This window comes from Periplaneta americana, chromosome 3, assembly GCF_040183065.1.
Source record: "Periplaneta americana isolate PAMFEO1 chromosome 3, P.americana_PAMFEO1_priV1, whole genome shotgun sequence".
In the NCBI taxonomy this organism is placed as follows: domain Eukaryota; kingdom Metazoa; phylum Arthropoda; class Insecta; order Blattodea; family Blattidae; genus Periplaneta; species Periplaneta americana.
The window spans coordinates 64,057,434-64,082,553 of NC_091119.1; the positions used below are offsets into that span (position 1 = coordinate 64,057,434).

At 34.9% G+C, this 25,120-nt stretch overlaps 1 protein-coding gene across 2 annotated transcripts in view; it reads left to right on the plus strand.

Moving 5' to 3' along the window:
• Positions 1 to 25,120, plus strand: part of LRP1 (LDL receptor protein 1) — a 423,729-nt gene that overhangs the window by 325,509 nt on the left and 73,100 nt on the right. For both annotated transcript variants that reach the window (XM_069820634.1, XM_069820633.1), the window contains exons 45-50: positions 5,381 to 5,497; positions 5,572 to 5,768; positions 12,195 to 12,369; positions 12,615 to 12,734; positions 17,299 to 17,547; positions 23,768 to 24,161. In XM_069820634.1, the coding sequence (XP_069676735.1) occupies positions 5,381 to 5,497; positions 5,572 to 5,768; positions 12,195 to 12,369; positions 12,615 to 12,734; positions 17,299 to 17,547; positions 23,768 to 24,161 (1,252 nt within the window). The remainder of the gene's footprint in view (positions 1 to 5,380; positions 5,498 to 5,571; positions 5,769 to 12,194; positions 12,370 to 12,614; positions 12,735 to 17,298; positions 17,548 to 23,767; positions 24,162 to 25,120) is intronic.

Consider the following 25,120-nt stretch of genomic DNA (forward strand, 5'->3'; position numbering starts at 1 on the left):
ATGAATAATTTAAAAAATTTGTATTTTATAATGCCAACTGTTGAAACTCCAGTCATGTGAAGCTTATTTCTCAATATAATTTTAGGCTGAATATTCACTGAACATGAAAATTCGTTCGACCTTCTTACTGTGGCAACACTGATGGTCCAGGCTGTGACAATGTGGAAGTTGTTTTTTTCTTTTTGCCATTGTTTCGGTATTGCCAGTTAATTGGGTTCCAGTTATTAAGGGATTTCACTGTAAATTAGGTACTGTACTTAGAATTCACTTTATCAAATGTTAACAATGCAGGTTAAATAAACCATTATTATTATTATTATTATTATTATTATTATTATTATTATTGTTATTATTATTAAATTAATTAATAGAGCAATTGGAAATTTTTATATATGGTTTTACTGCCAATATTTAGTAGTGGTGGTAGTGGTGGTTGTCATGGCCATGAAGATTTTATTTAACTTGGGAGAATTAAGGCCTTCTTTTACACTATACCGGAGTTAAACTTGTTTCATAGTCAAACATACAAAATATGTATCAGATTTAAGTAATTACATATTAGTGTCATAGAAACATTAAGATGTATTGAGCATATGTGGAGACTAAGAATGAAGATGGAAAATAGGGAAGTTTGGAGAATGCTGAGTTTGCAGTGAAAGACCTGCCCTTGGGCAGAAAACTTTGAATGAATGACTCTTAGTGTTAAGTTAGAAGCAAGTATGATTTACATATTAAAATCAGAAAGAGACAATTGAATAAAATGTACACAATAAAAATAAACATAATGGAATACATATTAGTGTTAAGTTAGAAGCAAATACGATTCACATAATAAAATCAGAAACAGAGAATTGAATGAAGTGTACACAATAAAAATAAAAATGAACATAGTGGAATACATATAATAGTGAGGAAGGTTGTGAAATCGAAAAAATAAGTAATAAGGATTGAGGGGCGCAAAATTCACTATAAGATAGAAAGAGAGTATAACTTCCTCTTCTCCTATAACCTGATCCATGATAATTTATCGAAAGAATGTGAGATGTGAACATAGTAACAGACATTACATATGAAGCAAACACATGCATTATGAACATGCTGCAGTTTCTGGGATAAATCTACCCTGAGATCACTAAATAAAGTGTCACAATAATCGAAATGCAGCATAACAAAAGTCTGTATAAGCATCTGTTGTAATTTAGTTGGATAATGGTACAATCTTTTTAATGAGTGGACGTAGAAAATACTTTCTTGCATGTGTGTCCTAAGTATGATTAGATTCAAAGTGAACTCCGAGATTTTTTACAGTTGAACTGAATATAATAATCGTTTTATTCAGTTTCACAGTGAAAAATTCGGTTTATTAATATCAGGGATTAATCTTTTATTTGTAAATAAGTTAGCCTGTGATTTGCCTGTATTTAGGTTAAGTCCAAATTGTTGAAACCATGAGGAAATGGTTTCGAGATCTTTATTAAGTATATTAATGCAGTCGCTTAGCATATCAGAACCGGTGGAAATGTACAATTGAACGTCATTTGCATATATAGGGGTGAATCAGGAGGAAAGGTACATGGTTTGAGGAGTGATAATATTGGTGATTCTGAACAAAAAAGTTTATATGAACATATGTCCTGTTCTTAACGGTTTTGGAGAAAACTAATGGAAACAATGAGGAACAGGAAAACTGCAGGTGATAGTAAATTAAAACACCATTACCTTATATTCTGTTTAATTGTGTACTTTTCTTTACAGAACATGTTCAAAAAGTCTACCATCAACCTCAGTGCACTTTGCAGCTCTTGTAGACAACTGTTGTGTTGCTGATCTGAGCTGATTCGGACATTCCTTTTCTTGAGCACAAGCATGTAACATACGAACGAGAAGTACCTCCCTTGTTTCCACTTTGCACTTGTTAGACTTCGGTCTTAAGGTACGTTTTCCTCGGTGCGACTATTGTGATGATCGTTCAACGATGATCGCGCAACGATAATTGTCGAGCACTATTTCTTTGTATTTCCTATGGAGCTGTTTTCCTTCGAGCGACTGCCGCTAGAGTCGTTAATGACGATCGTACATCTTGAATAGTCGTTCAGGAAAAGGTTGAATATAATCGTCAGTCGCTAACGTTTATTGTGAGAAAGACGTGTATCATGGCTCCTTCGTTTTCTGACGTGGATGATGAAATTCTTCTCGAGGAAGTGGCGAATCATCCCTCACTGTGGCAGCTGTCACATGCGTCCTACAAGGATCAAAGGGTCAAGGACAATATATGGGCTGAGTTTGTCAATAAAGTTGGAAAATTAAGTTATAATTAAGTTATTTAAATTTTTGGTATAGTCTCTCTTCATTATTGAGCTCAAGCAGACTGTGTTTTTTGGCTCTTTTCATCCCATACGTATGGAGAAGTATTTCGTCGTCTTCCATCTCCTCAATCAAAGGCATTTAAGTAATCTTTTACGTCTACTTATTAAACTCATTTTGTTAAACACAATCTTCCTTTAGAACAGCCGTGGCGAAAATGTGACTCACGAGCACATTGTGGCTCGAAATGATAGCTATGCATTTCTCTTGCTTCCTACCTTCTCCAACCCCCACCCTCTCACTCACTGGAGTCAAACTCCATTCCATTTGTATTTGTCTCTGACCTGCGAGTGGCGTATCGTCGCAGTGTCTCTCTTGAAACCATGTACCTCTACAAAAACGAAAGTTTCAAAGTAGGATGGGAGGACGCGTTTTTTTGCTGCCAATATGATGAGAATATTAAATGTATGATTTGTTCACAAGTATTACGAGGAAAACGGTTGTGTAACATAAAATGGCATGATACTACATGTCAATCATGGAACATTAAAAGGTTGAGTGTTATTATTATTATTATTATTATTATTATTATTATTATTATTATTATTATTATTATTATTATTATCATTATCATTATCGTTATTATTATTATTATTATTATTATTATTATTATTATTATTATTATTATTATTATTATTATTATTATTATTATTACTACTATTATTATTACCTCTGTACGTCGATCCTTTTTCAGCAGATGTACGAATAATATGGTTAGATCTTCAATTTAAACTCACAGATTTACAATGTGATGTTAAATGAAAGTTATATGTAAGAACTTGAAAATGTTAAACTTTTCAAATCTTTTCCAAAAAAAAAAAAAAGTAAATATCCGAAGCTTCGTGCATTTGTTTGGTCTGTTGAAGCCATGTTCGCTATAACTTATGTTTGTGAAAAATTATTTTCAACAATGAAAATAGTAAAAACCAAATTTAGATCACGACTGACAGACAAATACCTTCGTGACCAACTACGACTAACAGTAAGTGACATAATTCCTGATTTTGAAACTCTGTCGCAGAGACATTCTGAAGACAGTTAATTTTAGGTTGTGATATTGTGTCCTATGTTTTCTTATTCATTTCTTTCTTCGTTACACGTACTAAACATCATTTTCTAGCCTTGTACTGTATAAAATTATATTTGAGTGCTTGACATAAGGAAAATGAAAATCCGTTAATAAGTCAGACAGTTGCTTCACTTCCCCTTCGGGTGTCCGCCTCCCTCCATAGGTGCTATGCACATTGCAGGTTTGACAGTGGCTCGGCGCACGATCACATTTTCGCCACGGCTGCTCTAGAACGATGCGATTGCAAATGAAAACACGCGACTAGTGAAAAATTAACAAATCGTAGACGCTCCGAGCAAAATGGTAACCAACGATTATCGTTCAACATTTAATCATTCAACAATAATCGTTGAACGATCATCGCAATAGTCGCACCGAGGAAAATGTACCTTTAAGCTAACCCACACACAGTAATCCAATTGAGTAAGGTCGGGTGACCTCGGTGGCCAAGAAATGACTTCACTGTGACGCACCTTTCGGATATGTTTCGTCACAATATTGAATGTACTACACAGTATTACTTTCACTATTATTTATTGAATACTCATCAATTTTTATACACATTTTTACCCAAAGTTAGTGCATATATCCAAAATAAGTAATTTAACCAAAGTGTCCAGCGACACCATGCCCAATTGCTCGAAGGTAACCTAAAACATTCTCATCGGCTTTATATTCCTGATATCTTTCTACAATTCTTTATAATCTTGTGTTGAGATCTGTATATTTTTTTCTTTTTACGTGGTGGCGACTGTCCACCTTTCAATTTTTCAATATCATTGTGAAGTTTTGCAGTTTCAGCCTGCAGTGACTCTAGAACATGGTGAAATGATGGATGAAACTTTCCAATTAGTGTGTTAAGGCGTTGGTGCCATGCCTCACACATGTTAGTGGTCCTTGGAAGATTTTTTAGTGTTTGAATGTAACAATTCCAGGTGGATGGAGGAAATATAGGCATCTCCCTTCCTCTGCCACGCCTTCTTCCTCTTACATAGTTGTGTTCGACATAGTCGAAGAGATTAACAAAGTTGTCTAATATGGTATCTCTTAGTAGTTCGAAAGCGGAGACGACGTCTTCCTAGGGAACAAATGCTATTGCAATTAGCAAATGGAATGTGGGTCGTAATTTACATTTTCTTCCCGGTTGTACTCTTCAACGAGTCCATCAGACTGAAGTCTTCTCCAGAAACATTGCCCGAGGTGAAATAAACAACCGACCAGCTTCGCTTGTGGAAACATATTTGAAATTATGGCCATTGTGGTTGCCTCGTAATAAGTCGATATAAAGTGCGGCAGCAACTGTTTTTGTAATGTGTTATATACCTCCTCTTTAAGCGTATTAAAAATAAGTTCATAAGATTACACTCTGTGCAATATATGCAATGTATACATAAATCCTCAGTGAATTAATTTCTCCTTCCCATGTTTAGTTTTCCCGAAATATATGTTATCACACATAACTGGAAAAATTTTGATTATCACCTAAAAAATTTATTCCATAACCTTGATAACGTATATCAATATATCGTAATTAATTACTAATTGTTGCAATTATACTTCAAGTAAAGAAACTTAAAATGAAGTGTGTCAGTATGACATCGTAGGCCTGTGACAAAAGTGTAATGTGTGACAAAAGACGATGTGACGAAAGCGTAAAGTGTGACGAAATGTACCTATGTCAAAAAAAAAGTGTGACAGAAACACCTAAACCCGCAGAGAGTGGCAACAGTGGAATTTGACTCCAGTCTACTCGTATAGTTTTACAGTTGGCTCGAGATGCAATTTTCTTTTACCAGTTTCCTAAACTGGCATTGTACCTCCAACTGCGTGGTAATGATCTCCGTCTATCAATCACTGCTGCAACAGTAGACCGTTGTTAGTATCCACAGTGTTCAGTCGTGCAGGTTCGAAGATGTGATACTACTCTTTTGATTTGTGTTTCCACAGCATACCACTGCCGTCCTGACCAGTTCAAGTGCAACAACTCAGACTGCATCCCTACCACCTGGCGTTGTGATGGCACACCAGACTGCTCAGACAGCTCGGATGAGACAGAGGACTGCAGTAAGTGTATGGCATACTGGTTGGCTGAGCTGGTGGCACAGAATATCAAACTGATGTCACTGCTTTTGTTGCAGAGACTCGAGTATGTCCTCACACGGATTTCCTCTGCAACAGCACAGGGCGATGTATCCCCTCTACCTGGACATGTGATGGAGAGGAGGACTGCAGTGATGGCTCTGACGAGTCTGTGGAAGTGGGGTGTCTGCATGTCAACAACACACACTGTCCACCAAATCAGTTCCGCTGTGCAAACCACCGATGCATTGATATGGTAAGAGCTGCAGTGTGGTCTGCTCCTGTACTGTAATACTGAACTATGCACATAATAACTCTGTCAAGAATTTATTGCATGTACATTTTCTGTGTATAGGCTAGGAATTTCTTTTCAAGGGTCTATGCAAATTGCTTTGATAATGCTTAACACTTGTAGTAATAACCAGGGACCTGAATTGAGGGCTTTACCCAAATAATGGTGTGTACCCTTATAAGTCCGTTTTCCGACGATCAAGGGATTAGATAGTTGAATGCTTATAGTACACTAGTACACTGTAGTAAATTTTGTAAGTCTAGCTTCAATACATAACACAGGATACAATGTTACGTGTTTACGTTGAACAAGTGAACAGCAACAGTCACATGGTGTTGTAAGCCATACTGTAGTAGGCTAGTATTCGATGTTTAGGCCTACTTCAGGTTGTCAGTTGCAGCAGTGAATCATGACTGAAAATTTGGGAAAAAAGAAGCTTGTGAACAAAACTAAATGGAAAACCGAAGGAAGGAAAATAAATAGAAACAATGGCAAGTCATACACAACTTGTACAGGCAAGGAAATGGAAAAGAAGTCATTTAAACTGGTAAGATGATTATGTATGAAAATGTGTACACATGAAATTTCGAAGGACGATCAACTGTCTATTTTCAAACACTTATGGACATGGGTTCGAAATTAGAACAATATTATTTTATTACTTCTTGCCGTGAAAGAGTTAATCTAAAAACTAAGAAGCTCTAGTCATTCAAAAATAGGGATAATGTGTGGAAATATAGTGTTTTCTGTAATGGGGGTAAAAAAATTGATGTTGTCAAAACTTTCTATTGAGTCTATTGCAAATTTCAGAGAGACGATTAACAACAGTTCAGAATAAACTGATTTCAGGTGACATCCTCAATGATAAAAGGGTACACATTTAAATCGTCCTCATTCAATCATGATACAAAAGTATAAACAACTGCAATATACAACATCAGAGGTATTTTCAGTTTGAACTTCATAATTTGCATCATTTGTTTCCTTCAACATTTGAAAGACTGGAATGGAAGTGTCACAGCTGAAACTTTTGAGTCCAACACAAATGAACCCAATGTCTTTCAAACCCTCCAAGGCAAAGGACTTAAGAGATCTCTTACAGTTTTTGGATGAAGATGGCCAAAGTTGGCTGAACTCAATGCTGAATAAAGCCAGGACATCATCACACAATGGTGAAGATGACTCTAGCAACAATAGTGATGATTAGCGGGCGGATGCTGATGAAAAGTCATCTTATTTTTCACATTAGGACGATGCCTATTAATATAGAAATTCTTTCTATGTTAATATCAACATAAAAAAAAATAATTTCTTATATTGCATTTTTTGACGTTTTTGAACTAATAGGTTATTTTTATATTTTTTCGGCATTTTTGGTCATTTTTAATACTTTGAAAAACTTTCAGATCATTTGGCATGCATTTTACTTTCTTCTTTACTGATAGATCTGTTAAATCACTTTCTAATCAAATAGATCAGTAGTAATTACCTACTGAATAAGTGATTAACAGTGAAGTTTGAGTTTTATAGTTTGGAACAGACTCTAAAGTCCATCCCTCATTCCACTGAAGGCTTTACTTCACACAACGGAAGTACTATAAAATGCTTGACAACAGCTTAGTTTAAGTAAGGGCTTTGACCTACCACCCCGATTGAAACACATTATAAACCCTCATTAAAATCTATAGTTATTCCTTAAAACCTTAATTTTGTTGCATGTTCTTTTCCTTTATCTTAACTAAATTCCAGGAAGTTGCCTCCTCTCTCCGAGATTGTCATTGAAATAAGGTGACTAATTTTTAAGTAGTTGTAGTGCGAGCATGGTGAATATATTTGTATGTCATTTTCTTTTAATTTCATGTCATTTTTCCATTAGTTTAAGGGCATATTAATTATCATTTTAAGTAGATTTTTAGGTCATCAACATCCGACCCCTAGTGATGATACATAAAGAAGAAAAAGACATAAGAACAAGAAAACCATAAATTAAAAATGTAATGTTATTTTGTAGGCTGACTTGTGTAATTATTCAATATTGTTGTTTAGTATGTTATGGTAAATGTATATTTTATTTTGTTGAATTTATTCTATTTTACTTTTTAAGACAAAATTATTAATAAAGTAAAAGATGTTCCCATATAGGCCTGTAATTAATTTTCATGCAAAGTTAGACACCTAGAATATCAGAATAATTAAAAACAGTACTAAAACATATTGTCGCCGGAAAAAGGGCGTATACAGAGTTCCATATTATATTTGAAGAGTCCACTGCAAGAATGATGGATGTCACTTTCTTGTCGAAAATGAACCAAGACTGTCAATGCATAGCTTAAAACATATAGGATGTACATAGAGAGTTCTTCTTCTTCTTCTTCTTCTTCTTCTTCTTCTTCTTCAGTCCCTTCTGCTGCTAAGCGTCGGGTTCGCCTCTCTCTGTCCATTTCACATAGAGAGTTATATGGCATTAACACTGATAGTCATTGTCCAGTAATGATCAGAAAATCACAGTTAAGCTTTGAGCGCTAAGCATTTCAAACTTTCAATTGCTTCTCCTGCAAAATGAATTCCAAATGACTTCCATCATTCTTACAGTGGACTCTTCATTTATTTACTAATAGCAGAACATACTATTTGCTGTTATGTTTTAATAATTTTGTTTTAAATATCCTCTAAACTATTTAACAGTGATGAAAAACTTTTACGACGCAACTATGATGAACCTGACAGCTTACAAACATTAAAATTAGTTTATATCGTAACTACATTTTGCTGTATACACCCTTATTTGGGTGATGTCCTCAATTTTTAGCATCTGTTTTCATCCAAATTAGCGTCTATTTTTCTGAAATTAGCGTCTATTTTTTTTTTTCCAAATTAGTATATATTTTTTTCCAAAGGTAACTGTACATTCTACCTTTCATTTCTCAAAATATAACATTATGAACAGTTCAGAAAGCATTTTCCTCCTTAAAATTACATTGTTTGTGTGAAACAACAGCACCACAGTCTAGTATATAGTCACGAAGCTCAATATGCAGTAAATATGCATCCATAGATAGTTACTAACCACTAGGATCGCCTCATTACAGACATTGTGAAATAGTACTGGCACAGTCCATTGTTCCTAGCACCCTCACAACTCAATCTTCGTGACTGTATATACTAGACTGTGACTGTACTGTGATAAAACACGTTCACTGTCAACATTGTTTGTTGGTGTCCACAGTACTTGCAAAGAACATTCTGAAAATGCTTTATTTTCCAACACAGCAATTGCAGAATTTACAAAAAACTGTCTTAGCGTCTGAAGTATAGAATTCATAAATGGAATACTGCTGGGCTCTTTCATGAGCAGTTATAGTTGTTCACCTCATTTTACGAAGGAGCACGTCTCACAAATTCAACCCACTCTGCAAATATAACTGAAATAACTGATGCGACACATTTTAGCCAAGCCCATATCGAATATAGAACTTGATAATAGATATTACGAAATGTATATCAATAATCTGACCTTCATTATCAGTATATGTAATTTATCGAATTGAGCAGACAATAATTGATAAAGAGAAAATTGGTCGACATGTTTTGAGTATTTAAGAAGTGACTTTAATTTTTGTATATGCTATATATTTTTGTGAAATTGTATGAAGATAAGTTGAAAGTAAATGGAAAATTCTACGATGTGGAGTATTGCTTGGAAAATGAAGATCATCCAGAATTTGGAATACAGGTATACTCGAAAAGTAGGGAAGAAGGCAGCAAGCAGACCAGGCCGATGAGTAAGAACAAGATAGTGGTACAGAAGAAAGAATTAGTTAAGCAATCACTAGAAGGAGGCATAAATTTAATCAGTGAAAAGGAAGAAAAATGGATGATAAAAATGACATCTTCTGGGACTAGACAAAAGGTTGTTTCAGAGTATATTATGGAAACGGGAGAAAAGGCTGGAGTGAGTGGAATTACACCAAAGGTTATTGAACGAAGAAATGCAAACAAGCTTGTAAGCAGAAACAAGACTTTGAATTTTTTGAGAATATCAGCAACTACAGCTACACACGTGAGGAAGAATAACAAGAGTGATATAAGGAACCTGGGTGCTAGGAAAGAGCTGCGTGGAGATAAGAATCTGATAAATGAGTCGGTCCTTTATAATACAAATGACATGTTTAATTAGGAACACAAAGCTAATTGAAATGCTAACAATATGAAATCACAGGTTACTATATACAGTCGCGAAGCTCAATATGTAGTAAAAATGCAAACGTGGGTAGTTGCCCACCACTAGGATCGCTACTATTGCCTCATCATCGCAGATCTCTCTCCTAGCAGATGAGGAAATATGTTACACTTTCGTTGTCGTGTTCTTTTGGAAAAATTAACACCTTCCTTCCATTATTGAAATATTAAATGCATAATGTTAATTTATTATTTTAATGAAGTACTGTATATTAAATTCCACCATAAACTCGAAGATACCTGCAAGAAATAGGTTAATATTATTTTTGTTTGTGCAAAATGAACTGAAATTTACTACAATTGTTTCACTCATTCAAGATTATAGCGATAATTAACTATGAAACCAATAAATATTAATTTTCATTTCCCTTTACAACAATAATAATAGAAATATGAATTAATGGAGTAACTTAGGTGTACCGGTACCTGTAGTGTAGGCTTACGTAGTTAACAAAGTGGGATGAGGTTAAGCAATAATAATCACACCAGAATTAGAAATAAAACGTGATTAATAAATTTTATTGTAACAGACTTTTTCTGCGTCTCTAGTAAAGTAACAAATAAAAATAACAACAGAATTAACAGCTATAATTAAAAACATATCCTTTGAAAAAAAAAGTAGGCCTAATCAATAATAATCCCACCAGAATTGAAAATAAAACGTGATCAATAAATTTCATTAAAACAAACTTCATTTTTCTACGTCTCTATTAAAATATTATTATTCCAATTATTGTATTTTAGCCATTAACATTTTCATTACAACCAATAACGAACATTTCACAAGCATCAATGTGAAATACGCAACGAGCTAGCACTCGATGGAAATACGACACAGTCTAAAGTCGACCGTGGACAGTCTATTGTTTTTAGTTGCTAACTGCTTGGAGCGCTTTATCACGAGATTTGCAAAAAATCACCTCAAGCTTCGCGACTGTATATAATAGACTGTGATGAAATACAAAAATATGAAATGTCTAGGACTAGAATTAAACTGTCTCAACGAAAAAAGAACTTGAATGTAATACTGAAGACAAAGGTAAGGCCACTTACAATTTTGAATTTAGAAATAAGTTCTCAAAATATAACAGAGAAAAGATTACGAAGACTGCAGGTCCACTTTGTCGAAGCTCAGAACTTCATCAGTTCAACAAGAGTCCTCATCGAAACTGTGCAGTGGTTTGGACTTCTCTGAGGCATTGCAGTCCTCAGTCAGTTGTGCAGTCAGAGTTCTTTTCATCAGGATTGCATTCACATATCATGATAATGAGTTGTACTCTTGTAACCTCTGATGTATGTCTTCATAATTTCAGTTTATTTCCCGCACTTCATCAAGTCTTGGCATTTTTGTATAAGACAGTAATTTTCATACATCTTTTGAGCCAACCAATGTAAATAAAGTCGCACACATAAACGTGAGATATTCGTTTCATTATGAAACTCTCCTTTTGATACAGAGTAGCTGCTGGAATTTAAAAAAACCACAGGTATAATGGGTTGTTTTAGTGGCATAATGTTAATATTGTAACCCATTTTGCATGTTTCAGTTATTAAACCAAAAGATACAAACAAACAAGCGAAGTATATTATGAGACATACCAAGACAGAACTCACAAACCCCTACAATCACTTAATTAGACATAAGAAAATGTAAAATGCCTTATTAAATTAATATTTTTGTCTTACTTCTACTAGCATACACATTGAGAAAATAAAAGGATGTTACCGGACTTGAGATTTTAGGCTTTCATATTGATTGTGATCAGAATTATTATTTTGTGTTTTCAATATTGTATTGAAATTTAATATCGCCAATGTTTGGGAACTCCTTACAGGTTCCAACATTGAGGTAATATTGCTTAATACCTGAAGGGTCGCCTCCTCTTTTGCCTCTATTATGCATGACTAACCCATTTCTTTGAGCTAGAGGTCTTGGGCAATATTGCCCTGATGTCGTGACCTGTTCAGAAACTTTCTAGACATTAACTCTGAAGTTGCTGGAATAAAGTAATGAAGTCAGAAAATGGCGCAACTGCTGCTATTGGACAGCATTTTCGTAAAGTTTTCCTCTTTACAATATAATTTTTATTTACAAATATTTTATATCCATTTGATGAGAGTAAATGACATTTCCATGGGCTACTGTTGCAGGAGTATTATTGTGACAGAGATGACGACTGTGGGGATGGGTCAGACGAGCCACTGTACTGCAACAAGAAGTGCCACACCAACGAGATGGCCTGTAAGAATGGACGCTGCATCCTGGCCCAGTGGAGGTGCAATGGCAAGGATGACTGTGGCGATCACTCAGATGAGGATGACTGCCGTGAGTAACAAATTGCACAGCGAATTACACAGGGATTCAAATTCACAAAACGAGAATTTCTCGTCTAGTGACAGCCTTTCTGTGGATCAGAGATTTCTTCCTCACTAGCATATCGAATTAATAATTGTATAGCTATATTTGCTGTATGTATATAACTTCACCAGGCAACATTTCTCTTCCCCTTATCGTCCAAATGCTTAATGTGAACGCTAATTGACATATACGCTGTTCTGTTTCTTATGCAGATCACCAGGGCTGTCAGGGTGCAGACATGTTCAAGTGCAACAACAATCTGTGCGTGAATGAGACCTTGCTGTGCAATGGGGAAAATGACTGTGGTGACTACAGTGATGAGGAGCTTTGCAGTAAGAAATAACCTAATTTTTTAGATCTTACTTGTACCTGCTTACTTCTATGATCAAGTAGTTATCATATTTGCTGCTGAAACATAGATCACGATCTCACAAAAAAAAAAAAAAGTGAATCTTGTAGATGCCAAAAAATTTGTTGATTGTGTGTAATATATTTACTGCATTTAAAAGATAGTTTTTTCATCACTAAAGCTGAATAAAGACAAAATCATATGTCCATGCCAAATGTTACTCTGTTCTCAACTTACAATAACAGATTGCACCACATTTATATAAACTTCTGGTAGAGAATATGGGTAACAAGTCAATTCAAGATCTTACTGATCCATATCCATAAGTGTTAACACATTAGGTACCTGCCATTGTACTATGCAAAGTGCACAAATTGAAAGTGAGCATAAATAAACCGAAAAGCCAACAATGACTTAGATGCTCAACATAGAAACAAATCAACTAACTGATATCTCTTTCCTTTGCATCCACTTTAAGGACATTGCATATCATAAGGATCAAGCTACCAGTACTGTTGAAATTGATTGTGTTTCAGTTTATTTTGATGATGTGATAATTGTAGCCTATTCTAATGAACATGACAGAATTTTGACGGAAGTCATGGAAAGAACAATTAAATAGGATCTGAAGTTTAATAAGAATAAAGTCCATAAAGAATAAAATCCCCATAATGATGCTTCTTTGGACTAAATAAAGCTAATTTTATAATTTAGTTTAACACCATTATAACAAGGACAAATCAGAATTGTTCGTAGTTGTAATTTTTTTATATAAACTTATGTATAGAGACGAGAATTTCATGCACTATAAAATCTCAAAATATGCATGCATTCATGCACTATCAAATTATGAAATATGCACGATCAAGCGAAAAATACATTAAAATATGTACTTTCATTTCTGTTCCAAATATCTTATTTCACTTCACTTTTTTCATATTTAATAACCTAACAACATTTCTAAATTTGTTTCTGTGAGGTTCCTGAACTTGTCAGTCAATATGTTTTTGTAGGCAGAGAATGACCTCTCTACATCGCAAGAAGTTACGGGTGCAAACTTGAATGAACATATTTGTGACAGTATCAGATCAAATTCTTCATTCAAGTTTTTGCCATAAATAACCTTCACTGAACAAAGAATCCGGGTTCGCATTTATGACCTTGTCCAGTTTGCTTTTCACCACTACACCCACCCACTTTCCCACAGCATAACTGAGGGATCTATGGAATTTTTTGCAGTTTCTTTCCTTTCTTTGCATTCTTGCAATAAGTGAAGCAGATATGACATACTGGTCGACTTGAAATTGTTTAGTACATTTTATCTGAATGGAGAAACCTTTAATGGAAGCATATTAGAATCACATTAACACACGCAAACAGAATAAACAAACAAACAAATTAACCACTTACGAGGTTCACACACTGCAAAGACAGTTTAGCAAATGATTCCAATTTTAGAAGAATCTAAATTGCTACTAGTACTGGAAAAGGGAGAGAATTTACAACCTCCCTGAAAGAGGGTGCTTTTGACCTAAATTATTTGTTGGCAGTTTCCTTGAATCCGCTATATTTCCTCTCTACTATTCTCAAAATATCAAACATAAATCCATTTATGACTTGCAGTCTGTAGGGGATCGTCAGTGAAATGTTGTAAAAGTGAATTTCCCTCCAGGAAAAGGTTCTCTAACATCTTATTGTGAAAATCTTAACATTTTATTTCATTTTTCTGTTATTTCGTTTTTTTTTTCTTTTCCTTCTTTGGTCCTGATTCCTGAAGTTAAAGTAAGGGACATAAACATCGAGAAACTGAGGTGTCCATCCAAAACCATTAAAACATGCATATAAACCGAATATAATGTATATTATATGCATTATTAAGCTAACAATTACTTAAACATGCATTATGCATGTTTTTATCCCCATAAGGCCAAAACATGCAAATATGCAAGGAAAAAGCACACATGTTAGAAGCTGAAAAGTAATGAAATGGATAAGTACTAAGTTTGAGCTATGTCCTATGTTCCTATAAAAACATGCATTTGCATGGAATTCTCGTCTCTACTTGTGTGTCTTGAAGCCATTTACACATCACTCCAAAATATGTTTGTTTGGGTATATAAATGCAAAGACATAGTTTTTCTATCTTATTCTAAAGTTGCAATCCAGGCCATCAGTTTAACTACATCCCCTAAATTGGAAAAAAATTAAATAAATTCATTGTATGATAAAACAAATTGAAAAATTAAATAAGAATATAGTTTTCCAATGAATCCCCACTCACTGTGGCCTGAACAGTAATGAGAAAGCTGATAATATGTTATCCAAGAAAGGAATTGAAATCAACATAAAAACAAACTAGGAATTTTCATATGAATCTATTGGAAGGATTATAAAAAGAAGCATTAATTCCAATTATCACAGCAATTCAGTATTGGAATACCAAAATTCAAGATGAAAAATCCTAATTGAGACAAGTTACCTGGTTGTGGTTTTTTCCAAGGTTTTCCATTAACCTATTAAGAGCTAATTCTGGGCTTAGTATGCATATTTTAAGGAAGAGGATATGGACATGGAACACCTGGCACATTGCGAATCTCTTGGGGCTTTTATGGATCTTACATCCAAATATTGGGGAGCAAAAAAGGAAGATAACCTTGTTTTTAAATCGTGAGCATTAGATACACACACACACACACACACACACACTATTTGTGTCTTTAAATTGGGACAAGAAATTATATAGTTCTGATAGTTCTGTCAGTAATTTGTGTTTTGTAACCTTATAAGTTTCTGGTACCGGTATTGTATTATTCTTTTTCGTCACATTCTTGCAACAAGAATTTATTTTTTGTTACGATTCTCATAGCATCTACAGATGTACTGTCCGTCTGAGTGGTTGGGTATATAACTTGCAGGATCATTGAAACAGGGGAAATCACTTGACAGTTACTTACGTAACAGTATTTAAATTATTTTAAACAGTTATATAATACTATGTACATTTCCAATTCCGTACAACAAATATTTTCAGGAAAAAGCCTAACAGCCCAGGCACTAGACTTTACAGAGGGGTCAGCAGAAATGGGTGGGATAAACCAGGATGTGACATAACCACTCGGATGGACAGTAGTTTTAACAGCATTGGCGATTAAGCATAGGGCTAAGTTTTGTACTGTTTCTAGTGTTTTTAAGTGTGTAGGCATTTTTGTGATCAGAATTTCTCCACAGTATCTGATATTTTTCCAATTCACTGCGGGTTGAAGCAAGAAGATGCACTATCACCTTTACTTTTTAACCTAGAATATGCCATTAGGAAAGTTCAGGATAACACAGAGGGTTTGGAATTGAACGGGTTACATTAGCTTCTTGTCTATGCGGATGACGTGAATATGTTAGGAGAAAATCCACAAACACGGAAATTTTACTTGAAGCAAGTAAAGCGATAGGTTTGGAAGTAAATCCTGAAAAGACAAAATATAAGATATGTCTCGTGACGAGAATATTGTATGAAATCGAAATATAAAAATTGGAGATTTATTCTTCGAAGATGTGGAGAAATTCAGATATTTTGGAGCAACAGTAACAAATATAAGTGACACTCTGGAGGAAATTAAACGCAGAATAAATATGGGAAATGCCTGTTATTATTCGGTTGAGAAGCTTTTGTCATGTAATCTGCTGTCAAAAAAATCTGAAAGTTAGAATTTATAAAACAGTTATATTACCAGTTGTTCTGTATGGTTGTGAAACTTGGACTCTCACTTTGAGAGAGGAACAGAGATTAAGGGTGTTTGAGAATAAGATTCTTAGGAAAATATTTGGGGCTAAGAGGGATGAAGTTACAGGAGAATGGAGAAAGTTACACAATGCAGAACTGCATGCTTTGTACTCTTCACCTGACATAATTTGGAACATTAAATCCAGGCGTTTGAGATGGGCAAGGCATGTGGCATGTATGGGCGAGTCCAGAAATGCTTAGAGAGTGTTAGTTGGGAGGCAGGAGGGAAAAAGACCTTTGGGGAGGCCGAGACGTAGATGGGAGGATAATATTAAAATGGATTTGAGGGAGGTGGGATATGATGATAGAGACTGGATTAATCTTGCACAGGATAGGGACCAATGGTGGGCTTATGTGAGGGTGGCAATGAACCTCCGGGTTCCTTAAAAGCCATTTGTAAGTAAGTAAAGTAAGTAAGTAAGTAAGTAAAATGTAAAACAAATTTTTTTTATATATGTGCTACAATGATTAAGTTTAATTGTGAATAAAACTTAATATGCTAGGACTATACAGAATAAAATACATGCAGTAATAGAAAGACTTGTATAGTATGTATTCCAGAACATATTGAAGCAATGTGATTTTTTAAAATGGGTGACTATACAATATCCCAGATAGAGACCATAAGTTACAATCTGAGATAACACCCTTTGCTACTGTTAAGATACTCGAAACTCACATGACAATTCAAGAACTGAAATCTGATACAATTTTTTATGAAGTTGCTGCATGGAATATACACTGTATTCTGTGTGTTTGCTCATTCCAGATATCAATGAGTGCGAGAATCAGAACCTGTGTGCTCACATCTGCACTGATAAGAAGATTGGCTATGAGTGCTCTTGCCACTCTGGCTCCCGTGTGCACCCCAAGGATCCACACCTATGCTCTGACGTAGATGAGTGCCAAGACCGTCCCTGCAGCCAGACGTGTCGCAACTTGCTGGGCTCGTATGTGTGCTCGTGTGTGGAGGGTTACATCCTTCGTGCTGATAAGCACTCCTGCAAGGCCAACTCCAGTGAGTTGTATCAAAGTATTACTCGAAATGAAGTGTGTTGTGAATTGAACTCAGTGGCAGCAGAGTCAACCGATATTTTTTTATTGTTTTGATCATTGTTAGATCTTACCAGATTAATGAAATTTGACATTTTTCATTTACCTGTTTTCTTTCAGGTTCCCAAAGTCACTGTAATCTTTTAATGCCTGTTGCATTCCATTTTGGAACAATTGGATAATGCGCACGGTACACCAACGTCAGCAGTTGATGTTGCTTGCTGGCCACTATACTAAAAGCCAGGTTATGAACCGACTAAACAGGAAGTAGTTGAGTGGGCGAGAGGAAAGTGCCGGTTAGAGGGGTTTGCCTCTGCAGTGATGACACGTTGAGTGTTGGGGGTTGGAGGGGAAAAGGATAATGGAGCTTTTCATTGGACCTCGCGTGAAAATGTAGTCTGCTAACGAAAATCTGGCAACAGAATCAGGGAGACAGTGTAGCCAAACTTCCCAGTTCATTTGCAGTACCACGTGCATTACAAGTCGCATTTCGTACCAGCGTCATCAGCTCGTGCTTTCTTAAAAACAGTAATTTTAATTACTAATATTGTGGCTAGTGTTATCGATAACTATATACAGTAGTTATTTTAAACATATCAGTGACAAATGCTGAACACGCTTTGAATCTCGCGCCACTATGTGGCAACAGAGCTCAGAAAGAGAGCAACAGAATGTTGCTTCCGGTTTAGTCTGTTCATAACCTGGCTTTTAGTATAGTCACCAGGCATGTCGGCAGTCGATGTTGCTTGTTGGCCACTAGTCACCGGGTTGTACCGAGTTATGTCAAACAAAAGACAATCTAAATGGTTGTAGTAAAATTTGCTCCATTAGTTAAGTGCAAGGTTTGTGCAGTACAACGGCGGTGTTTTGAATGCACCAAAAGAAAATGCAGATGCAGTAATATCATAAAGTAGGTTATCACACCAAAATAAAGGGGTGTGTCTTAGGGAATAGTCCTATCAACTATCATTAAAATAAAGGAAAGTAAATTTCCGGTTAATGTTCGCCAAAGTGTTAAATATGTAATTATGATCACGTTGCCATTTTATTTGTGATCTAGAGAAAATACCTCGTCTTTTACGAAGAAAACTTTTAGCGGCCATGAAATTATTCACTTCTTTCATCATATTATTATTTATGAATATTACAAAACAAAAACTATTATAAGGTCTACGACTGACAGGATCATCTTGACTGTCTGCATATGTGCGGAGTTGGTTAATAAAAACCTAAACTAACCAAACCTAACCTTCGTATATACAAGATGTGTAACCGGAGCAAGAAGGACTCTTCTTGATTTGATCTGGATTGTACACACGAAAATAAATTGAAGTAAGGATCACGCTGCCACTGCATGAGAGGTCAGCAGCTGCACCACAGCAAAACTGTTCCTGTCGCGAGCCTCTCATCTAAGAAACATAATCTACTCTCAATATTTACACAAATATATCTTGTTGCTAACAGTGCTGCTATCTCTCAGTAATTTCAGAACAAAGGAGGTAGAAAGAAAAAAATTCTTCTTCTAACGACACCGCAGATGAACGTCATGTCCTTATGTTGGTGACATTGTGTATTTAGATCAATTTGGTCGTAACCATAATGGCATGGTTCAAAGCTTTCGTAGCAAATTCTCCAGTTTAGCGTCTATTTTTTGTTCACAGTTTCCTCAGACTTTTACAATTTACGTTCCTTTATTAAAATATAGAATGGTTTATTCTAGCTTTTTAAAAATGGTTTATAGTTTCTTTCACTGTATGGTTATTAAAACTGGAAATAAATTTTAGAAAAGAATCAAAACAAGATTTGGAAATATGTATATATTCTGGTGACACAATTATTTATATTAAGACAGAAGACGAACCGGAAGAAGCACAACATACTTCAAAATCTTGGATGTAAGATGTAAATAGGCCTAAATGCTGTCTGAAAATTGTTGAATACAGCAATTATTAAAAGGTATCAAAAAATTCAGATGAGAAGTCGGACATAAAATAGAAGAAAAACCATTTTAAATGTGGAAAATTCCATATATTTTGGATCTAGAATTGCCTCTGTTGAAATGATTATAATTGAAATAAGCAAAAGAAGGAATGGAATGAAATTTTTGTGAGGAGACAGTATGACCCAGCACTGCGACCTTTCACAATCTATTGAGCTAGCTCTCACTGCCAACCCCCTCCTTGCATTGCCAATCAGAATTGGTGGAATGCTATGGAATGATGATGAAATGGAGAAATGTTGACGGAATAATGTAGATGTCTAATATAGGGAAACGGGAGAACCCCGAGAAAACCCCCAATTGTGACCTTGTTCGTCACAAGTGTCACTATGGATTTTTCAATGAAAAATCTCAGGTCTGATCAGGACTCGAACTCTGACTGCCTGTGTGACAGGCTGATGGTCTGACCACTCAGCCACTGCAGGGATAGCAAAAGAAGTACTAAGATTGTAGATAAATAGAACATGATCGTATATTTAATTTGGAATAAAGACATACCTGTGAAATGCAAAATTTCAATTTACAAATCATATTGCGAATCCATATTAAATAACATAAATTTAAATGCGTTAAAAAAAAATAAAGGACTTATTAAATAATGAAACCGGGAACTCTCAGTATTATAAACCTGCAAAATAATTCAGAAACGAATGGATGAAAATGGTTTGGGCATATAAAACGAATGCAGGAGAAAGAGTAACAAGAAGAATGTTGAATATCAAATTTGATTGACTGAATGCAATCAATAGCTGTTAAACAAGAGAATGAAGGTGCTAAAGAATTGAGAATAATGCAGTATCTCAGAGAAGCCTTCACACTTTCATTTTAAAAGACGATGTAACCAAAGTAGAAATCATTTGGGCATTGCAAGTTGTTACCAAGAAAATGTTCTTCAATTCATGCCATAATATAGACAGAAGATTCCAATATTCCCAGGTTGCCCATTAGCCAGAGTTTCAGTCTTAGACCAGACAAGCTGCATATTTCACTGTCCATAGTTTCAGAAAATGTATTGGACCATGTAAAATTATCTGACGACTTCATTGTGTGTTTTGACAAAGCATTGAATAAAGTTATTCAAAGAGGCCATATGGATATCACTATCAGCTTCAGTAAATCAGTTATGCGTAAGTGGGGGAGGGGGGCATCAATTGAGAGAGGGAAGAGAACAATGAGAATTCAGGTTTAAAGCGTGATTGCATTGAATACAACTCTATCCTAACAACCGTCCAAACTGAAAATATTTTGACAGAAGACTCAACCTGATATGACGAGAAGGTTGCTGATTGGTTTTTGAATTCCAATGAGTGGAAGAAGGAGGAAGTGTGTTTGTGATTGGTTTTTTAATTCCAATGAGTGGAAGAAAGAGGAAATGTGTTTGTAACTTATTATTTTTTTTTTTGTAAAATAATCACATGTTATTAATTATTAATGCTATTTCAGATTTAATTAAATACAGTCTAGTATATACAGTCACGAAGCTTGGGATGATTTTTTGCATTTCTCACGATAGTTGCTAGCCGCTTGGAGTGCTGTGAGTACTAGAAACAATAGACTGTGCCACTGCCATCATGATCTAAATACAGGCTGTAAGGCAGACCATGAGACTCACTTAACTCGATCACTAAGGGCGGCGTTTCAACCATATAAATTAGTTGGAATGCATAAGAGTAACATATATATATATATATATATATATATATATATATATATGTTACTCTTATGGAAATTTTATATATATATATAAAATGTAGTTTAATTGCATTAATAAAATTTAAAACAATAATTATGAGACACTTCAGACATAATTCACTTCACGTTGTTCATATGTGTAATACCTACCTTTATTTTGATTAAATATTGCGCAATTCTTGTACATTCATTTATGCACAGTTCAGTAATTTTCAGTTGCACCAAGCGGATATTTAGGTATGTTGAAATTATAGGTTATGTTTACTGTACTAGTTGCCCCTTTCTGTCTAATTTTAATGGCCTTCAATGCCCTGCCATTACATAATATGTATGTTATGTCATATGGAAATTATAGGTTATGTTTACTATATTTAACTTATATTCCTATATTCGCAATTATATATTATAATTAAGCATGTCATGTATGATACCCTGCACATTCAATTTGTCTGTATTTTAATACTACAATTGAGTACTGAATTGCTGTATTTATCTACTTCTTAAGAAACAAAGTAACACAATTGTACATACACTAATTTCATAGGAGTGGTATGGTAAATTTTCTGTCGACAATTAAGGAAGGTAGATGTGCTAAATTAAAATCACAATGTAAATTATTTTTTATTAACCTCAAAATAGATTCAATTCTAAACTTAAAATGTTGATGCAAACAGATTATGTTAACATGTAAAATTCTCTTCGCATTAATATAACACAGTTTTATAATTATTATTTCTGTAACATATTATGCAACAAGAAGTAAATGGAACTTATGGACACATTACACTAAATAAAACTTAGCAAAGATACGCAATAAAGTTATAATATAATATTTCACTGAGCTCCATACACTGAAATAGAAAGCCCAAACATACATTACGGCCTGATCTAGATCGAAAAGCCATTGACTGTGCTGTATTTTGCATTGTTATGAAAAGTTATGTAAACTGTGAAATGTTCGTTATCGGTTGTAATAACTGTAAATGGCTAAAATACAATAATTTTAATAATAATATGGGACAAGAACACGTTTGTAATACTATAAATTGTAATAAAAAGAGGTCAGAGTTATCCTTCTTCCGAAAGATCCAGGATGGTGACTTTATAAAATATAAGATATACTTTATGAAAATAATATATAAACCTTATGTATTTCATATTTCATTAGTGGAAGGAAAGTGTTAATTTTTTCAAAAGAACACGATATCGAAAGTTCAGTACTGTACATTTTATCATCTGCTAGGAAAAGGGTCTGTGATAAGGCGATAGTAGCAACTATCTATGGCTGCATATTTATTAAGTATTGAGCTTCGTGACTATATACTAGACTGTGATTAAATGCCATTTCAGTTATACGTTTTTTTTTTCTTCAGACCCCCGTAAAAATGTACAAATGAAGTTTTACTGTAATTATATAAGTTTAAATTTAAAAAAAAGAGAAAAATAGGTTAGATAAGCTCAGCTACAAGTGAGGAGAAAGCCGAAATAAGAATAATAATACTGTACATTTTCATTAAAATTTTTGGTTAGTTTGATAATAATTTTTTTGCTGAGGCAGTGGTTGGGAATTGACGAAAATTGTCATGGAAAGTCAGGAGAAAAAATTTCTTAAACATTGTAGGAACCCTGCATCTCGTTAAAGGTCGTGGAAATAGTCTTTTCTCTATTTAATTTCAGACTGTTTGTTGAAGTTCACTGTCAATCAGTTGAACACTGTCTGCGGTCTACATGCTGATAGAAGCTAGCATCATATTGTCGGCATATACAGAGTGGAAGGGAATGTATTGTGTTCCTTCTCTGATATTATTCCTAGTAGTATGACGAAGAAAAAAGTATAACAACATTTTGTTTCTTTGTGAACAGTTTTCGAAAAAAATAGCATTTTTTTTTGTATGATAGTGTAGAGTAAACTATTTATAACAATATTTTAGTATGTGTAACTCTAGTGATTAAAGTAATATATTTCCTTCCACTCTGTGTGTACTTTCCAAGTTTTTTCAGAATGGAGACCAACTTAGTGACATTCTTAGAGGATCTTTACTTAGGCTTTTATTATGTGTCAGATTCACATAGAATGTTTAATTGTAACCACTACTTCACATGACTACACAAAATGGTTCTAGTCCGATATCTGTGACATGTGAACAGTGCCTGTATGTCATCCTCGATTGTTTAGTAAATACCATTCTTGCCTCTGGACTCACTTAAGGGTGATAATAAAACAAAGCTGGTGCTAGCGACCTGTTGCAACTGTAACAAGACCGACTTTAGTTCACGCAATACAGATTCAGGTTCACAAAAAATTCTAATATATTTTATTATCTTTTACAGGAGAATTTGGCATTCAGGAGAGAAAGCTAGGAAGTTATGTCTTCTCATTTTCGATGTAATTTCACCAAAAAAATTCCCAAACAAATATGTGATATTGATGTGACAAATTCTCCTTCTATTAGATTAAGGTACATTGTGTAACTCAATGAAATTTCTTGTACAGACATTGAGCCGAAGCTCATCTTCACGAATCGCTACTATATTCGTGAGCTGGACCTGAATGGAAAGAACACACTGCGTGCCCACAACCTGGCAAATGCCGTGGCACTGGACTATGACTGGGCAGAGCAGTGCATCTATTGGTCTGACGTTATGGCACTAGGCAGCAGCATCAAGCGTCTGTGTGGCTCCAGTGACAGTGCCTATCAGGTGCTGCACTCGGCCACACTGCAGAACCCTGACGGACTGGCTGTTGACTGGGTGGGCCGCAACCTCTACTGGTGTGACAAGGGCTTGGACACAATTGAGGTGTCGAAGTTGGATGGACGCTACCGCAAAGTGCTGATCAACACAGGCTTGCAGGAGCCACGTGCTATCACACTGGACCCCCGCAATGGGTGAGGAAATTTGTTGTTGTTTCCCCTGCAACTTTTTTTTTTCTAGCTTCTCAGCAAAACATGGTGAATTTCTTCTCTTTCTTAGGTTTCTATGCATCTTGTGCACTGCCAGAAATGATCTTTATTTAATATTTTCTCTTCTTTATCATAGGTGGTGGTAGTGGTGGTATTGTTGTAATAATGATGGAATAAGCCTTCCATTTCTTGAGTCTCCCACATCTTGGTCTACTTTACAAACTGAAAGTCATACCTCTGCAACCCTATTATTTATTACTTCGCCCGTACTTAGTTTCGAGAATTTTTCAAATAAAGTTCGGAGATCACTTCTCCTCATTCTATGATATAAATTCAGGTGTACCTCAAGATTCAATCTTAGGCCCTGTACTATATACAATTTATACAGCTAATTTTCCAATTTCTAATAAAGTATTGGTGACTACTTTCGCTGATAACACTGCTATTCTTGCTTCACATGAAGATCCATCAACAGCATCTGAAAACCTGCAGAATCAATTGAAAGAAACAGAAGACGCTAACTAAATGGAGAATACAAGCGAGTGAAAAGAAATCAGTTCATGTTACTTTCGGAACCAGAACTGAAAACTGTCCTCCTGTAACACTTTACAACAAAGAACTTCCTGAAGCAGATGATGTTAAATATTTAGGTATGCATTTAGATCGCTGATTAATATGGCATAAACATATTGAAACTAAACATAAAGAATTAAATTTTAAAACATCAAAAATCTATTGGTTATTGGGACCTAAATCAAAACTGTCATTAGAAAATAAACTTCTTGTTTATAAAGTCATACTAAAACCAATCTGGACATACGGCATCCAACTGTGGGGAACTGCTAGCAACTCAAATATTGAAAAACTGCAGAGGTATCAGTCTAAAACTTTACGTTCCATTGTTACTGCACCATGGTATGTCCATAATGATGTCATTCATCGTG